General features: G+C 39.2%; 1 protein-coding gene across 10 annotated transcripts in view; it reads left to right on the top strand.

Moving 5' to 3' along the window:
- GYS1 (glycogen synthase 1) overlaps positions 1-12,766 on the top strand; it is a 58,777-nt gene extending 46,011 nt beyond the window's left edge. For 9 of the 10 annotated variants that reach the window (XM_033084079.1, XM_033084080.1, XM_033084083.1 and 6 more), the window contains 2 exons: positions 3,579-3,659; positions 11,663-11,900. In XM_033084079.1, the coding sequence (XP_032939970.1) occupies positions 3,579-3,659; positions 11,663-11,842 (261 nt within the window). In that variant the 3' untranslated portion in view covers positions 11,843-11,900. Of the gene's footprint in view, positions 1-3,578; positions 3,660-11,662; positions 11,901-12,726 lie in introns of those variants that run through there. The other variant, XM_033084078.1, reaches the window with a different exon arrangement.
- Positions 12,767-14,744: the final 1,978 nt, after the last annotated feature.

Raw genomic sequence — 14,744 nt, 5'->3', positions numbered from 1 at the left:
GTCCTGGAGAGGTTCCTCGGAGGTTTGGGGACATCTCAGAGGGTTTAGGGACATCTCAGAGGGGTCCTGGGGTCACTCTGGGGGTCCTGGAGAGGTTCCTTGGAGTTTTGGAGACATCTCAGGAGGTTTGGGGACATCTCAGAGGGGTTTGGGGACATCTCAGGTGGTTTGGGAACATCTCAGAGGGGTTTGGGGACATCTCAGGTGGTTTGGGAACATCTCAGAGGGGTTTGGGGACATCCTGGGGACACCCTGGGGTCACTCTGGGGTCACACAAGGTGTCCTGGAGAGGCTCCTTGGAGTTTTGGAGACATCTCAGGAGGTTTGGAGGCATCTCAGAGGGGTTTGGGGACATCTCAGGAGGTTTTTGGGGAACTCTTTGGGTCATGGAGGAGCTTCTGAAGTTTCTGGAGAAGTTCTTTGGGTCCTACAAGGGGTCCTGGGGTCACTCTGGGGTCACTCTGGGGGTCCTGGGGTCACTCTGGGGTCATACAAGGTGTCCTGGAGAGGCTCCTCAAAGGTTTGGAGACATCTCAGGAGGTTTGGGGACATCTCAGAGGGATTTGGGGACATCTCAGAGGGGTTTGGGGACATCTCAGAGGGATTTGGGGACATCTCAGAGGGGTTTGGAGGCCACTCTGGGGGTCCTGGAGAGGCTCCTTGGAGGTTTGGAGACATCTCAAAAGGTTTGGAGGCATCTCAGAGGGGTTTGGGGACATCCTGGGGACATCCTGGGGTCACTGTGGGGTCACACAAGGTGTCCTGGAGAGGCTCCTTGGAGGTTTGGAGACATCTCAGAGGGGTTTGGGGACATCTCAGAGGGGTCCTGGGGACATCTCAGAGGGGTTTGGGGACATCTCAGAGGGGTCTGGGGACATCTCAGAGGGGTTTGGGGACATCTCAGAGGGGTCCTGGGGACATCTCAGAGGGATTTGGGGACATCTCAGAGGGGTTTGGGGACACCTCAGGAGGTCTGGGGACATCTCAGGAGGTTTTGAGGAGCTCTTTGGGTCATGGAGCAGCTCCTGAAGGTTCCAGATGATTTTTTGGGTCCTTCAGGGGATCTTGAGGGGTCTCTGGGGGTCCTGGGGTGACTCCTGAGAATCCCAGTGAGGTTTTTTGGGGTTTTTTTGGGGGTCCCTGACCCTGAATCCCCCTCCCCAGTATTACACCTGGGGTTTTTGGGGGTCCCTGGATATATTTTGGGTTTTTTTGGGGTTTTTTTGGGGGTCTCTAACCCCTGACTCCCCCTCCCCAGTATTACACCTGGGGTCTCTGGGGTCTCAGGGGGTTGTTTTTGGATTTTTGGGGGATATTTTGGGGGTCTCTAACCCCTGAATCCCCCTCCCCAGTATTACACCTGGGATCCCAGGGGGTCTCTGGATATATTTTGGGGATATTTTGGGGGTCTCTAACCCCCGACTCCCCCTCCCCAGTATTACACCTGGGATATTTTGGGTTTTTTTGGGGATATTTTTGGGGGTCTCTAACCCCCCAATCCCCCTCCCCAGTATTACACCTGGGGATTTTGGGGTTCCCAGGATATATTTTGGTTTTTTTGGGGGGGTTTCAGGGGGTCTCTCACCCGAATCCCCCTCCCCAGTATTACACCTGGGATATTTTGGGGTTTTTGGGGTTTTTTTTGGGGGTCTCTAACCCCGAATCCCCCTCCCCAGTATTACACCTGGGATCTCTGGGGGTCTCTGGGATATTTTGGGGTTTTTTTGGGGGGTCTCTAACCCGAATCCCCCTCCCCAGTATTACACCTGGGGTTTTAGGGGGTCTCTGGATATATTTTGGTTTTTTTGGGGGGTTTTTGGGGTCTCTAACCCCGACTCCCCCTCCCCAGTATTACACCTGGGATCCCAGGGGGTCTCAGGGTTTTTTGGGGGGGTCTCTGGGATATTTTGGGGATATTTTGGGGGTCTCTAACCCGAATCCCCCTCCCCAGTATTACACCTGGGGATTTTGGGGTCTCAGGGGGTCTCAGGGGGTTGTTTTTGGTTTTTGGGGGATATTTTGGGGGTCTCTAACCCCGACTCCCCCTCCCCAGTATTACACCTGGGATCCCAGGGGGTCTCAGGGTTTTTTTGGGGGGGTCTCTGGGATATTTTGGGGATATTTTGGGGGTCTCTAACCCTCAATCCCCCTCCCCAGTATTACACCTGGGGTTTTTAGGGTTTTTTGGGGGGGTTTCAGGGGGTCTCTAACCCGACTCCCCCTCCCCAGTATTACACCTGGGGTTTTTAGGGTTTTTGGGGGGATTTTTGGGGGGTCTCTAACCCCTCAATCCCCCTCCCCAGTATTACACCTGGGGTTCCCAGGGGATATTTTGGTTTTTTTGGGGGTCTCTAACTCCCCAAATCCCCCTCCCCAGTATTACACCTGGGATATTTTGGGTTTTTTTGGGGTTTTTTTTGGGGGGTCCCTGACTCTGACTCCCCCTCCCCAGTATTACACCTGGGGTCCCTGGATATATTTTGGGGATTTTTTTGGGGGTCTCTAACCCAAATCCCCCTCCCCAGTATTACACCTGGGGTCCCAGGGGATATTTTGGATTTTTGGGGGATATTTTGGGGGTCTCTAACCCCCGACTCCCCCTCCCCAGTATTACACCTGGGATCCCAGGGGGTCTCAGGGTTTTTTTGGGGGGGTCTCTGGGATATTTTGGGGATATTTTGGGGGTCTCTAACCCTCAATCCCCCTCCCCAGTATTACACCTGGGGTTTTTAGGGTTTTTTGGGGGGGTTTCAGGGGGTCTCTAACCCGACTCCCCCTCCCCAGTATTACACCTGGGGTTTTTAGGGTTTTTGGGGGGATTTTTGGGGGGTCTCTAACCCCTCAATCCCCCTCCCCAGTATTACACCTGGGGTTCCCAGGGGATATTTTGGTTTTTTTGGGGGTCTCTAACTCCCCAAATCCCCCTCCCCAGTATTACACCTGGGATATTTTGGGTTTTTTGGGGTTTTTTTGGGGGGTCCCTGACTCTGACTCCCCCTCCCCAGTATTACACCTGGGGTCCCTGGATATATTTTGGGGATTTTTTTGGGGGTCTCTAACCCAAATCCCCCTCCCCAGTATTACACCTGGGGTCCCAGGGGATATTTTGGATTTTTGGGGGATATTTTGGGGGTCTCTAACCCCCGACTCCCCCTCCCCAGTATTACACCTGGGATATTTTGGGGATATTTTGGGGGTCCCTGACTCTGAATCCCCCTCCCCAGTATTACACCTGGGGTCCCTGGATATATTTTGGGGATTTTTGGGAGGTTTTTTGGGGGGTCTCTAATCCCAAATCCCCCTCCCCAGTATTACACCTGGGATATTTTGGGTTTTTGGGGGGTCTCAGGGGGTTGTTTTTGGTTTTTGGGGGGTCTCAGGGGGTCTCTAACCCCAAATCCCCCTCCCCAGTATTACACCTGGGGTCCCTGGATATATTTTGGGGATTTTTGGGGGGTCTCAGGGGGTCTCTAACCCCTGACTCCCCCTCCCCAGTATTACACCTGGGGTTTTAGGGGATATTTTGGATTTTTAGGGGATATTTGGGGGGTCTCTAACCCCTGACTCCCCCTCCCCAGTATTACACCTTCGCCCGCCGCATGGCTCTGGCCAAGGCTTTCCCCGAGAGCTTCACCTACGAACCCCCCGAGGCTGCGGCGGTGAGTGAGCAAAAATCACCCCAAAATAACCTCAGTTACCCCAAAATAATCCTAAAATAACCTGGGTTATCCCAAAAATAACCTGAGTGAGCAAAAATCATCTGAGTTACCCCAAAAATAACCCCTGAGGGGCCAAAAATAATCCTAAAAATAATCTGAGGGACCAAAAATCATCTGAGTTACCCCAAAAATCATCCCTGAGTGAGAAAATATCACCCCAAAAATAACCTGAGGGACCCTAAAATAATCCTAAAAATAACCTGAGTGACCAAAAATCACCCCTGAGTGAGAAAAAATCACCCCAAAATCACCTGGGGGACCCTAAAATAATCCTAAAAATAACCTGAGGGACCAAAAATCATCTGAGTTACCCCAAAAATCATCCCTGAGTGACCCCAAAATCACCTCAGTTACCCCTAAAATCACCCCTGGGTGACCAAAAATAACCCTAAAATAACCTGAGTGACCCCAAAATAACCTGAGTTATCCCAAAAATAACCCCTGAGTGAGCAAAAATCATCCTAAAATAACCTGGGGGACCCTAAAATCACCCCTGAGTGAGAAAAAATCATCCAAAAATCACCTCAGCTACCCCAAAATAATCCTAAAATAACCTGGGTTATCCCAAAAATAACCTGAGTCAGCAAAAATCACCCCTGAAATCACCTGAGTGAGCAAAAATCACCCCAAAATAACCTCAGTTACCCCAAAAATCACCCCAAAAATCACCTGGGTTATCCCAAATAATCCCTGAATGAGTAAAAATAATCCTAAAATAACCTGGGGGACCAAAAATAACCTGAATTATCCCAAATAATCCTTGAGTGACCCCAAAAATAATCCCTGAGTGAGAAAAAATCATCCTGAAAATAACCTGAGTTACCCTAAAATAATCCTAAAATAACCTGGGTTATCCCAAATAATCCCTGAGTGAGAAAAAATAACCCTGAAATAACCTGGGGGACCCTAAAATAATCCTAAAATAACCTGAGTGAGCAAAAATCACCCCTGAGTGAGAAAAAATAACCCCAAAAATCACCTGAGGAACCAAAAATCACCCCAAAATCACCTCAGTTACCCCAAAATAACCTGAGTGAGCAAAAATCACCCCAAAATCACCTGGGGGACCCTAAAATAATCCTAAAAATAACCTGAGGGACCAAAAATCATCTGAGTTACCCCAAAAATCATCCCTGAGTGACCCCAAAATCACCTCAGTTACCCCTAAAATCACCCCTGGGTGACCAAAAATAACCCTAAAATAACCTGAGTGACCCCAAAATAACCTGAGTTATCCCAAAAATAACCCCTGAGTGAGCAAAAATCATCCTAAAATAACCTGGGGGACCCTAAAATCACCCCTGAGTGAGAAAAAATCATCCAAAAATCACCTCAGCTACCCCAAAATAATCCTAAAATAACCTGGGTTATCCCAAAAATAACCTGAGTCAGCAAAAATCACCCCTGAAATCACCTGAGTGAGCAAAAATCACCCCAAAATAACCTCAGTTACCCCAAAAATCACCCCAAAAATCACCTGGGTTATCCCAAATAATCCCTGAATGAGTAAAAATAATCCTAAAATAACCTGGGGGACCAAAAATAACCTGAATTATCCCAAATAATCCTTGAGTGACCCCAAAAATAACCTGAGTGAGAAAAAATCATCCTGAAAATAACCTGAGTTACCCTAAAATAATCCTAAAATAACCTGGGTTATCCCAAATAACCCCTGAGTGAGCAAAAATAACCCTAAAATAACCTGGGGGACCCTGAAATAATCCTAAAATCACCTCAGTTACCCCAAAAATAACCCCTGAGGGATCCCAAAATAACCTGAGTGACCCTAAAATAATCCTTGAGTGACCAAAAAATCATCCTAAAATAACCTGGGGTACCCTAAAATAATCCTAAAAATAACCTGAGTCACCAAAAATCACCCCTGAGTGAGCAAAAATCACCCCAAAATCACCTCAGTTACCCCAAATAATCCCTGAGTGAGTAAAAATCATCCTAAAATAACCTGGGGGACCCTAAAATCACCCCTGAGTGACCCAAAAATAATCCCAAAATAACCTGAGGGACCAAAAACAACCCCAAAAATAACCTGAGTTACCCTAAAATCACCCCTGAGCGAGCAAAAATAATCCTGAAATAACCTGAGGGACCAAAAATCACCTCAGTGACCCCAAAAATAATCCCTGAGTGAGCAAAAATAACCCCAAAAATAACCTGGGGGACCCTAAAATAATCCTAAAAATAACCTGAGGGACCAAAAATCATCTGAGTTACCCCAAAAATAACCCCTGAGTGACCCAAAAATAACCCTAAAATAACCTGAGGGACCCTAAAATAATCCTAAAAATAACCTGAGTCACCAAAAATCACCCCTGAGTGAGAAAAAATCACCCCAAAAATAACCTGAGGGACCAAAAATAACCCTAAAATCACCTCAGTTACCCCAAAAATCACCTCAGTGACCCTAAAATAATCCTAAAATAACCTGGGTTATCCCAAAAATAACCTGAGTGAGCAAAAATAACCCCAAAAATAACCTGAGGGACCAAAAATCACCCCAAAATCACCTCAGTTACCCCAAAATAACCTGAATTATCCCAAATAATCCCTGAGTGACCCCAAAAATAACCCCTGAGTCAGCAAAAATCACCCCTGAAATAACCTGAGTGAGCAAAAATAACCCCAAAATCACCTGGGGGACCCTAAAATAATCCTAAAAATAACCTGAGGGACCAAAAATCATCTGAGTTACCCCAAAAATCATCCCTGAGTGACCCCAAAAATAACCCCTGAGTGAGAAAAAATAATCCTGAAATAACCTGAGTCAGCAAAAATCACCCCAAAAATAACCTGAGTCAGCAAAAATCATCCTAAAATAACCTCAGTGACCCTAAAATCACCCCTGAGTGAGCACAAATCACCCCAAAATCACCTCAGTTACCCCAAAATAACCTGAATTATCCCAAATAACCCCTGAGTGACCCCAAAAATCACCCCTGAGTAACCCTAAAATCATCCCTGAGTGACCAAAAATAATCCTAAAATAACCTGGGTTATCCCAAATAATCCCTGAGTGAGCAAAAATAACCCCAAAATCACCTCAGTTACCCTAAAATCACCCCAAAAATCACCTGGGTTATCCCAAAAATAACCTGAGTGAGCAAAAATAACCCTAAAATAACCTGAGTTACCCCAAAAATAACCTGGGGGACCCCAAAATAATCCTAAAATAACCTGGGTGAGCAAAAATCATCTGAGTTACCCCAAAAATCATCCCTGAGTGAGCAAAAATCACCCCAAAAATAACCTGAGGGACCAAAAATCACCCAAAAATAACCTCAGTTACCCCAAAAATCACCCCTGAGTGAGCAAAAATCATCTGAGTTATCCCAAAAATAATCCCTGAGTGACCTAAAAATAACCCTGAAATAACCTGAGTGAGCAAAAATCACCCCAAAATCACCTGGGGGACCCTAAAATAATCCTAAAAATAACCTGAGGGACCAAAAATCACCCCTGAGTGAGAAAAAATCACCCCAAAAATCACCTGAGGGACCAAAAATCACCCCAAAATCACCTCAGTTACCCCAAAATAACCTGAATTATCCCAAATAATCCCTGAGTGACCCCAAAAATAACCTGAGTCAGCAAAAATCACCCCTGAAATAACCTGAGTCAGCAAAAATCACCCCAAAATCACCTGGGGGACCCTAAAATAATCCTAAAAATATCCTGAGTGAGCAAAAATAACCTGAATTATCCCAAATAATCCCTGAGTGAGAAAAAATCATCCTAAAATAACCTCAGTGACCCTGAAATAATCCTAAAAGTAACCTGAGTGACCAAAAATCACCCCTGAGTGAGGAAAAATCATCCTGAAATAACCTGAGTGACCAAAAATCACCCCAAAAATCACCTCAGTGACCCAAAAATAACCCCTGAGGGATCCCAAAATAACCTGAGTGACCCTAAAATAATCCTTGAGTGACCAAAAAATCATCCTAAAATAACCTGAGGGACCCAAAATCACCCCTGAGTGAGCAAAAATCATCCTAAAATCACCTCAGTGACCCTAAAATAATCCTAAAAGTAACCTGAGTGACCAAAAATCACCCCTGAGTGAGAAAAAATCACCCCAAAAATAACCTGAGGGACCAAAAATCACCTCAAAATCACCTCAGTTACCCCAAAATAACCTGAATTATCCCAAATAATCCCTGAGTGATCCCAAAAATAACCTGAGTGAGAAAAAATCACCCCAAAATAACCTGAGTTACCCAAAAATCACCCCTGACGGTCCAAAAATAACCCTAAAAATAACCTGAGTGAGCAAAAATCATCTGAGTTACCCCAAAAATCACCCTAAAAATCACCTCAGTGACCCTAAAATAATCCTAAAATAACCTGAGTGAGCAAAAATCATCTGAGTTACCCCAAAAATCATCCCTGAGTGAGAAAAAATCACCCCAAAAATAGCCTGGGGGACCCTAAAATAATCCCAAAATAACCTGGGTTATCCCAAATAATCCCTGAGTGAGCAAAAATCATCCTAAAATAACCTGGGGGACCCTAAAATCACCCCTGAGTGACCCCAAAAATAATCCCTGAGTGAGAAAAAATCACCCCAAAAATAACCTGAGTTATCCTAAATAATCCCTGAGTGAGCAAAAATAATCCCAAAATAACCTGGGGGACCCTAAAATAATCCTAAAAATAACCTGAGGGACCAAAAATCATCTGAGTTACCCCAAAAATCATCCCTGAGTGAGCAAAAACCCCCAAAATCACCTCAGTTACCCCAAAAATCACCTCAGGGACCCCAAAATAACCCCTGAGTTATCCCAAATAATCCCTGAGTGACCCCAAAACCCCAAATTATTTTATTTTATCCCCCCATAACCCATTTCTTTTTTTATTTCCCCCCCTCTAACCCCATAATTTTATTTTTTTTACCCAATAACCCTTTTATTTTTTTATTTTACCCCCTCTAACCCCAAATTTATTTTTTATTTCCCCTCTAACCCCATAATTTTATTTTTTTTATCCCCCCATAACCCATTTTTTTATTTTATCCCCATAATTTTATTTTTTTTAACCCGTAACCCTTTAATATTTTTTATTTCCCCCTCTCTAACCCAATTTTTTTTTATTTCCCCCTCTCTGACCACATTTTTTTCATTTTATCCCCCATAATTTTATTTTTTTTACCCCATAACCCTTTAATATTTTTTATTTCCCCCACTCTAACCCAGTTATTTTTATTTTATCCCCCCATAACCCTTTTATTTTTTTTCTTTCCCTCTCTCTAACCCCAAATTTATTTTTATTTCCCCCTCTAACCCCCATAATTTTATTTTTTTTATTTTATCCCCCCATAACCCTTTTTTTTAAATTTTATCCGCCATAATTTTATTTTTTTTTTTCCCCATAACCCTTTTATATTTTTTATTTCCCCCTCTCTAACCCCATTTTTTTAATTTCCCCGTTTCTAACCCAGTTTTTAAAATTTTATTCCCCCATAACCCAATTTTATTTTATTTTTACCCCATCTCTAACCCCAAATTTATTTTTTATTCCTCCATAACCTTTAATATTTTTTATTTTACCCCCCTCTAACCCCCATAATTTTATTTTTTTTACCCAATAACCCTTTTATTTTTTTTATTTTACCCCCCTCTAACCCCCATAATTTTATTTTTTTACTCTATAACCCCATAATTTTATTTATTTTACCCCCTATAACCCCCATAATTTTATTTTTTTTATCCCATAACCCCATAATTTTTTTTATTTTATCCCCCATATTTTTAATTTTTTTTACCCTATAACCCCATAATTTGATTTTTTTTATCCCCCCGTAACCCATTTTTTTTATTTTATCCCCCATAATTTTATTTTTTTTACCCCATAACCCTTTAATATTTTTTATTCCCCCCTCTCTAACCCCAAATTTTTTTATTTACCCCTTTATTTTATCCCCCTCTAACCCCCATAATTTTATTTTTTATCCCCCCATAACCCTTTAATATTTTTTATTTCCCCTCTCTAACCCATTTTTTTTAAAATTTTATCCCCCCATAACCCATTTTTTTTATTTTATGCCCCATAATTTTATTTTTTTTACCCCATAACCTTTTATAATTTTTATTTTACCCCCCTATAACCCCATAATTTTATTTTTTTTATCCCATAACCCCATAATTTGATTTTTTTATCCCCCCGTAACCCATTTTTTTTATTTTATCCCCCATAATTTTATTTTTTTTACCCCATAACCCATTTTTTTTTTTATTTTATCCCCCATAAATTTTATTTTTTTATCCCATAACCCTTTAATATTTTTAATTTCCCCCTCTCTAACCCAATTTTTTTTATTTTATCCCCCATAATTTTATTTTTTTTACCCCATAACCCTTTTATTTTTTTTATTTTACCCTCCTCTAACCCCCATAATTTTATTTTTTTTATCCCATAACCCCCATAATTTTATTTTTTTTATCCCATAACCCCATAATTTTATTTTTTTAATCCCATAACCCCATAATTTTATTTTTTTATCCCATAACCTCATAATTTTATTTGTTTTACCCCCTCTAACCCCCATAATTTTTTTTATTTTACCCCCCTCTAACCCCCAGAATTTTATTTTTTTTAACCCATAACCCCATAATTTTATTTATTTTACCCCCCTCTAACCCCCATAATTTGATTTTTTTTATCCCATAACCCCCATATTTTTCTTTTTTTTATCCCATAACCCCATAATTTTTTTTATTTTATCCCCCATACTTTTAATTTTTTTTACCCGATAACCCCATAATTTGATTTTTTTTATCCCATAACCCCATAATTTGATTTTTTTTATTTCCCCCTAACCCAATTTTTTTTTTATTTTATCCCCCCGTAACCTATTTTTTTTTATTTTATCCCCCATAATTTGATTTTTTTTATCCCATAACCCCATAATTTTATTTTTTTATCCCATAACCCCATAATTTTATTTGTTTTACCCCCTCTAACCCCCATAATTTTTTTTATTTTACCCCCCTCTAACCCCCATAATTTTATTTTTTTATCCCATAACCCCCATAATTTTTTTTTTTAATCCCATAACCCCATAATTTTATTTTTTTAATCCCATAACCCCCATAATTTTATTTTTTTTATCCCATAACCCCATAATTTTATTTATTTTACCCCCCTCTAACCCCCATAATTTGATTTTTTTTATCCCATAACCCCATAATTTGATTTTTTTTATCCCATAACCCCATAATTTGATTTTTTTTATCCCATAACCCCATAATTTGATTTTTTTTATCCCATAACCCCCATAATTTTATTTTTTTATCCCAATAACCCTTTTATTTTTTTTATTTTATCCCCCTATAACCCCATAATTTTATTTTTTTTATCCCATAACCCTTTAATATTTTTTATTTCCCCCTCTCTAACCCCATTTTTTTTAAATTTTATCCCCCATAATTTTTTTTTTTTTATCCCAATAACCCTTTTATTTTTTTTATTTTACCCCCCTCTAACCCCCATAATTTTATTTTTTTTATCCCATAACCCCATAATTTGATTTATTTTACCCCCTCTAACCCCCATAATTTTATTTATTTTACCCCCCTCTAACTCCCATAATTTTATTTTTTTTACCCCATAACCCTTTAATATTTTTTATTTTACCCCCCTCTATCCCCCATAATTTTATTTTTTTTTACCCCATAACCCATTTTTTTTATTTTATCCCCCCATAACCCAATTTTTTATTTATTTTATCCCCCATAATTTTATTTTTTTATCCCATAACCCTTTCATATTTTTTATTTTATCCCCCTCTAACCCCATAATTTTATTTTTTTTTACCCCATAACCCTTTAATATTTTTTATTTTATCCCCCATAATTTGATTTTTTTTATCCCATAACCCCATAATTTGATTTTTAATTTGATTTTTAATTTGATTTCCCCTCCCGCAGGGTTTCCGCTACCCCCGCCCCGCCTCGGTCCCGCCCTCCCCGGCGCTGTCGCGGCTCTCGAGCCCCCGGCACAGCGAGGACGAGGACGAGCGCTACGATGAGGAGGAGGAGGCGGCCAAGGACCGAGCCAACATCCGGCGGCCGCCGAGCCCGCCCGGGCTGCCCCCGACCAGAAACTGAGACTAAAATATCCAAAAAATGTCCCAAAAAATGTCCCAAAAAATGTCCCAAAAATCCAAAAAAAATATCACAAAAAATATCCGAAAAATTCCAAAAAATATCACAAAAAAATCCCAGAAAATATCCCAAAAATCCAAAAAAATATCGCAAAAAAATCACAAAAAATGTCCCAAAAATATCACAAAAATCCCAAAAATCCCAAAAATCAAAAATACCAAAAATATCACAAAAATGAAAAATATCCCAAAAATCCCAAAAATCATGAAAATCAAAAATATCCCAAATTGGGGAGGGGGCTCTGAGCCCCCCCGGGCTGCCCCCGACGCGAAATTGAGACAGAAAATATCAAAAAAATGTCCCAAAAAATGTCCCAAAAAATATCCCAAAAATCCAAAAAAAAAATCACAAAAAATATCCGAAAAATTCCAAAAAATATCACAAAAAAATCCCAGAAAATATCCCAAAAATCACAAAAAATATCACAAAAAATATCCCAAAAAATGTCCCAAAAAATATTCCAAGAAATGTCCCAAAAATCCCAAAAAATATCACAAAAAATATCCCAAAAAATAACAAAAAAATCCCCAAAAATATCCCACAAAATATCCCAAAAATCACAAAAAATATCCCAAAAAATATCCCAAAAATCAAAAATATCCCAAATGGGGGAGGGGGCTCCGAGCCCCCCCGGGCTGCCCCCGACACGAAACTGAGACTAAAAATATCCAAAATAATATCACAAAAAATGTCCCAAAAATCAAAAAAAATATCGCAAAAAATATCCGAAAAATCCCAAAAAATATCACAAAAAACAAAAATATCCCAAATGGGGGAGGGGGCTCCGAGCCCCCCCGGGCTGCCCCCGATGCGAAACTGAGACTAAAATATCACAGAAATATTACAGAAAATATCACAGAAATATCCCAGAAAATATCCCAAAAATCCCAAAAAATATTCCAAAAATCAAAAAAAAATCACAAAAAATATCCCAAAAATATCCCAAAAATAAAAAAAAATCACAAAAATCCCAAAAAATATCCCACAAAATATCCCAAAAATCCCAAAATATATTCCAAAAAATATCCCAAAAATCACAAAAAAATCCCAAAAAATATTCAAAAAATGTCCCAAAAAATATCCCACAAAATATCCCAAAAATCAAAAATATCCCAAATGGGGGAGGGGGCTCCGAGCCCCCCCGGGCTGCCCCCGACGCGAAACTGAGACTAAAATAACACAGAAAATATCCAAAAAATATCATAGAAAATATCACAAAAATATCCCAGAAAATATCCCAAAAATCCAAAAAAATATCACAAAAAAATCCCAAAAAATATCCCACAAAATATCACAAAGATATCCTAAAAATCCAAAAAAATATCACAAAAAATATCACCAAAATAACAAAAAATATCCCAAAAAATATCCCAAAAATCAAAAATATCCCAAATGGGGGAGGGGGCTCCGAGCCCCAAAAAATCCCAAAAATGCCAAAAATCCCGAAAATCCCAAAAATCAGAAAAATCAGAAAAATCAAAAATATCACAAAAATCCCAAAAATCCCGAAAATAAAAAAAAATCACAAAAGTCAAAAATATCCCAAAAATCTCAAATATCACAAAAATCAAAAATATCCCAAAAATCCCAAAAAATCCCCAAAATCCCAAATGGGGGAGGGGGCTCCGAGCCCCCCCGGGCTGCCCCCGACACGAAACTGAGACTAAAAATATCCAAAAAATATCCAAAATATATCCAAAAAATATCACAGAAAATATCCCAAAAATCAAAAAAAAATCACAAAAAAATCCCAAAAAATATTCAAAAAAATATCTCAAAAATCCCAAAAAATATCACAAAAAATATCCCAAAAATCACAAAAATATCACAAAAAATATCCCAAAAATCCCAAAAAATATTCCAAAAATCACAAAAAATATCCCAAAAAATATCCCAAAAAATATCCCAAAAATCAGAAAAATCAAAAATATCACAAAAATGAAAAATATCCCAAAAATCCCGAAAATCCCCAAAATCTCCAAAATCAAAAAAATCACAAAAATAAAAAAAAATCCCAAAAATCCCGAAAATCAAAACAATCCCAAAAATCCCAAAAATCAAAAAAATGAAAAAAATCCCGAAAATCCCAAAAATCCCGAAAACCCCAAAAATCATGAAAATTCCAAAAATCAAAAAAATCCCAAAAATCCCGAAAATAAAAAAAATCCCTAAAATCCCAAATTGGGGAGGGGGCTTCGAGCCCCAAAAAATCCCAAAAATCCCAAAAATCAAAAAAATGAAAAAAATCCCAAAAATCAAAAAAATCCCAAAAATCTCAAAAATCATGAAAATTCCAATATCCCAAAAATCAAAAATATCCCGAAAATCCCAAAAATCCCGAAAATCAAAAAAGTCCCAAAAATAAAAAAAAATCCCAAAATCAAAAAAATCCCAATAATCAAAATAAATCCCGAAAATTCCAAAAATCATGAAAATCAAAAAAATGAAAAAAAAATCCCCAAAATCAAAAAAATCCCAAAAACCCCAAAAACCCCAAATTGGGGAGGGGTCTCTGGCACGACCCCCCCTCCCCCCCCTGCACTTCCTCAGGCTCACGGAATTTGGGGGGGGGGTCCCAAAATTTATTTTTTTTTTCCCAATTTTTGCCTTATTTTGGGGGAGGGGGTCCCCAAAATTTTAATTTTAATTTTATTTTATTTTATTTTATTTTATTTTATTTTATTTTATTTTATTTTATTTTATTTTTATTTATTTTATTTCATTTTATTTTATTTTATTTTTTTTTTTTTTTATTTTATTTTTTTTTATTTTATATTTTATTTTATTTTATTTTATTTTATTTTTAATTTTATTTTATTTTTTCCTTATTTTATTTTATTTTATT

Source organism: Catharus ustulatus, chromosome 35 (genome assembly GCF_009819885.2).
Source record: "Catharus ustulatus isolate bCatUst1 chromosome 35, bCatUst1.pri.v2, whole genome shotgun sequence".
Lineage (NCBI taxonomy): Eukaryota > Metazoa > Chordata > Aves > Passeriformes > Turdidae > Catharus > Catharus ustulatus.
The sequence above is the reverse complement of the archived record's forward strand: the minus strand, read 5'-3'. Positions and strand labels throughout refer to the sequence as shown.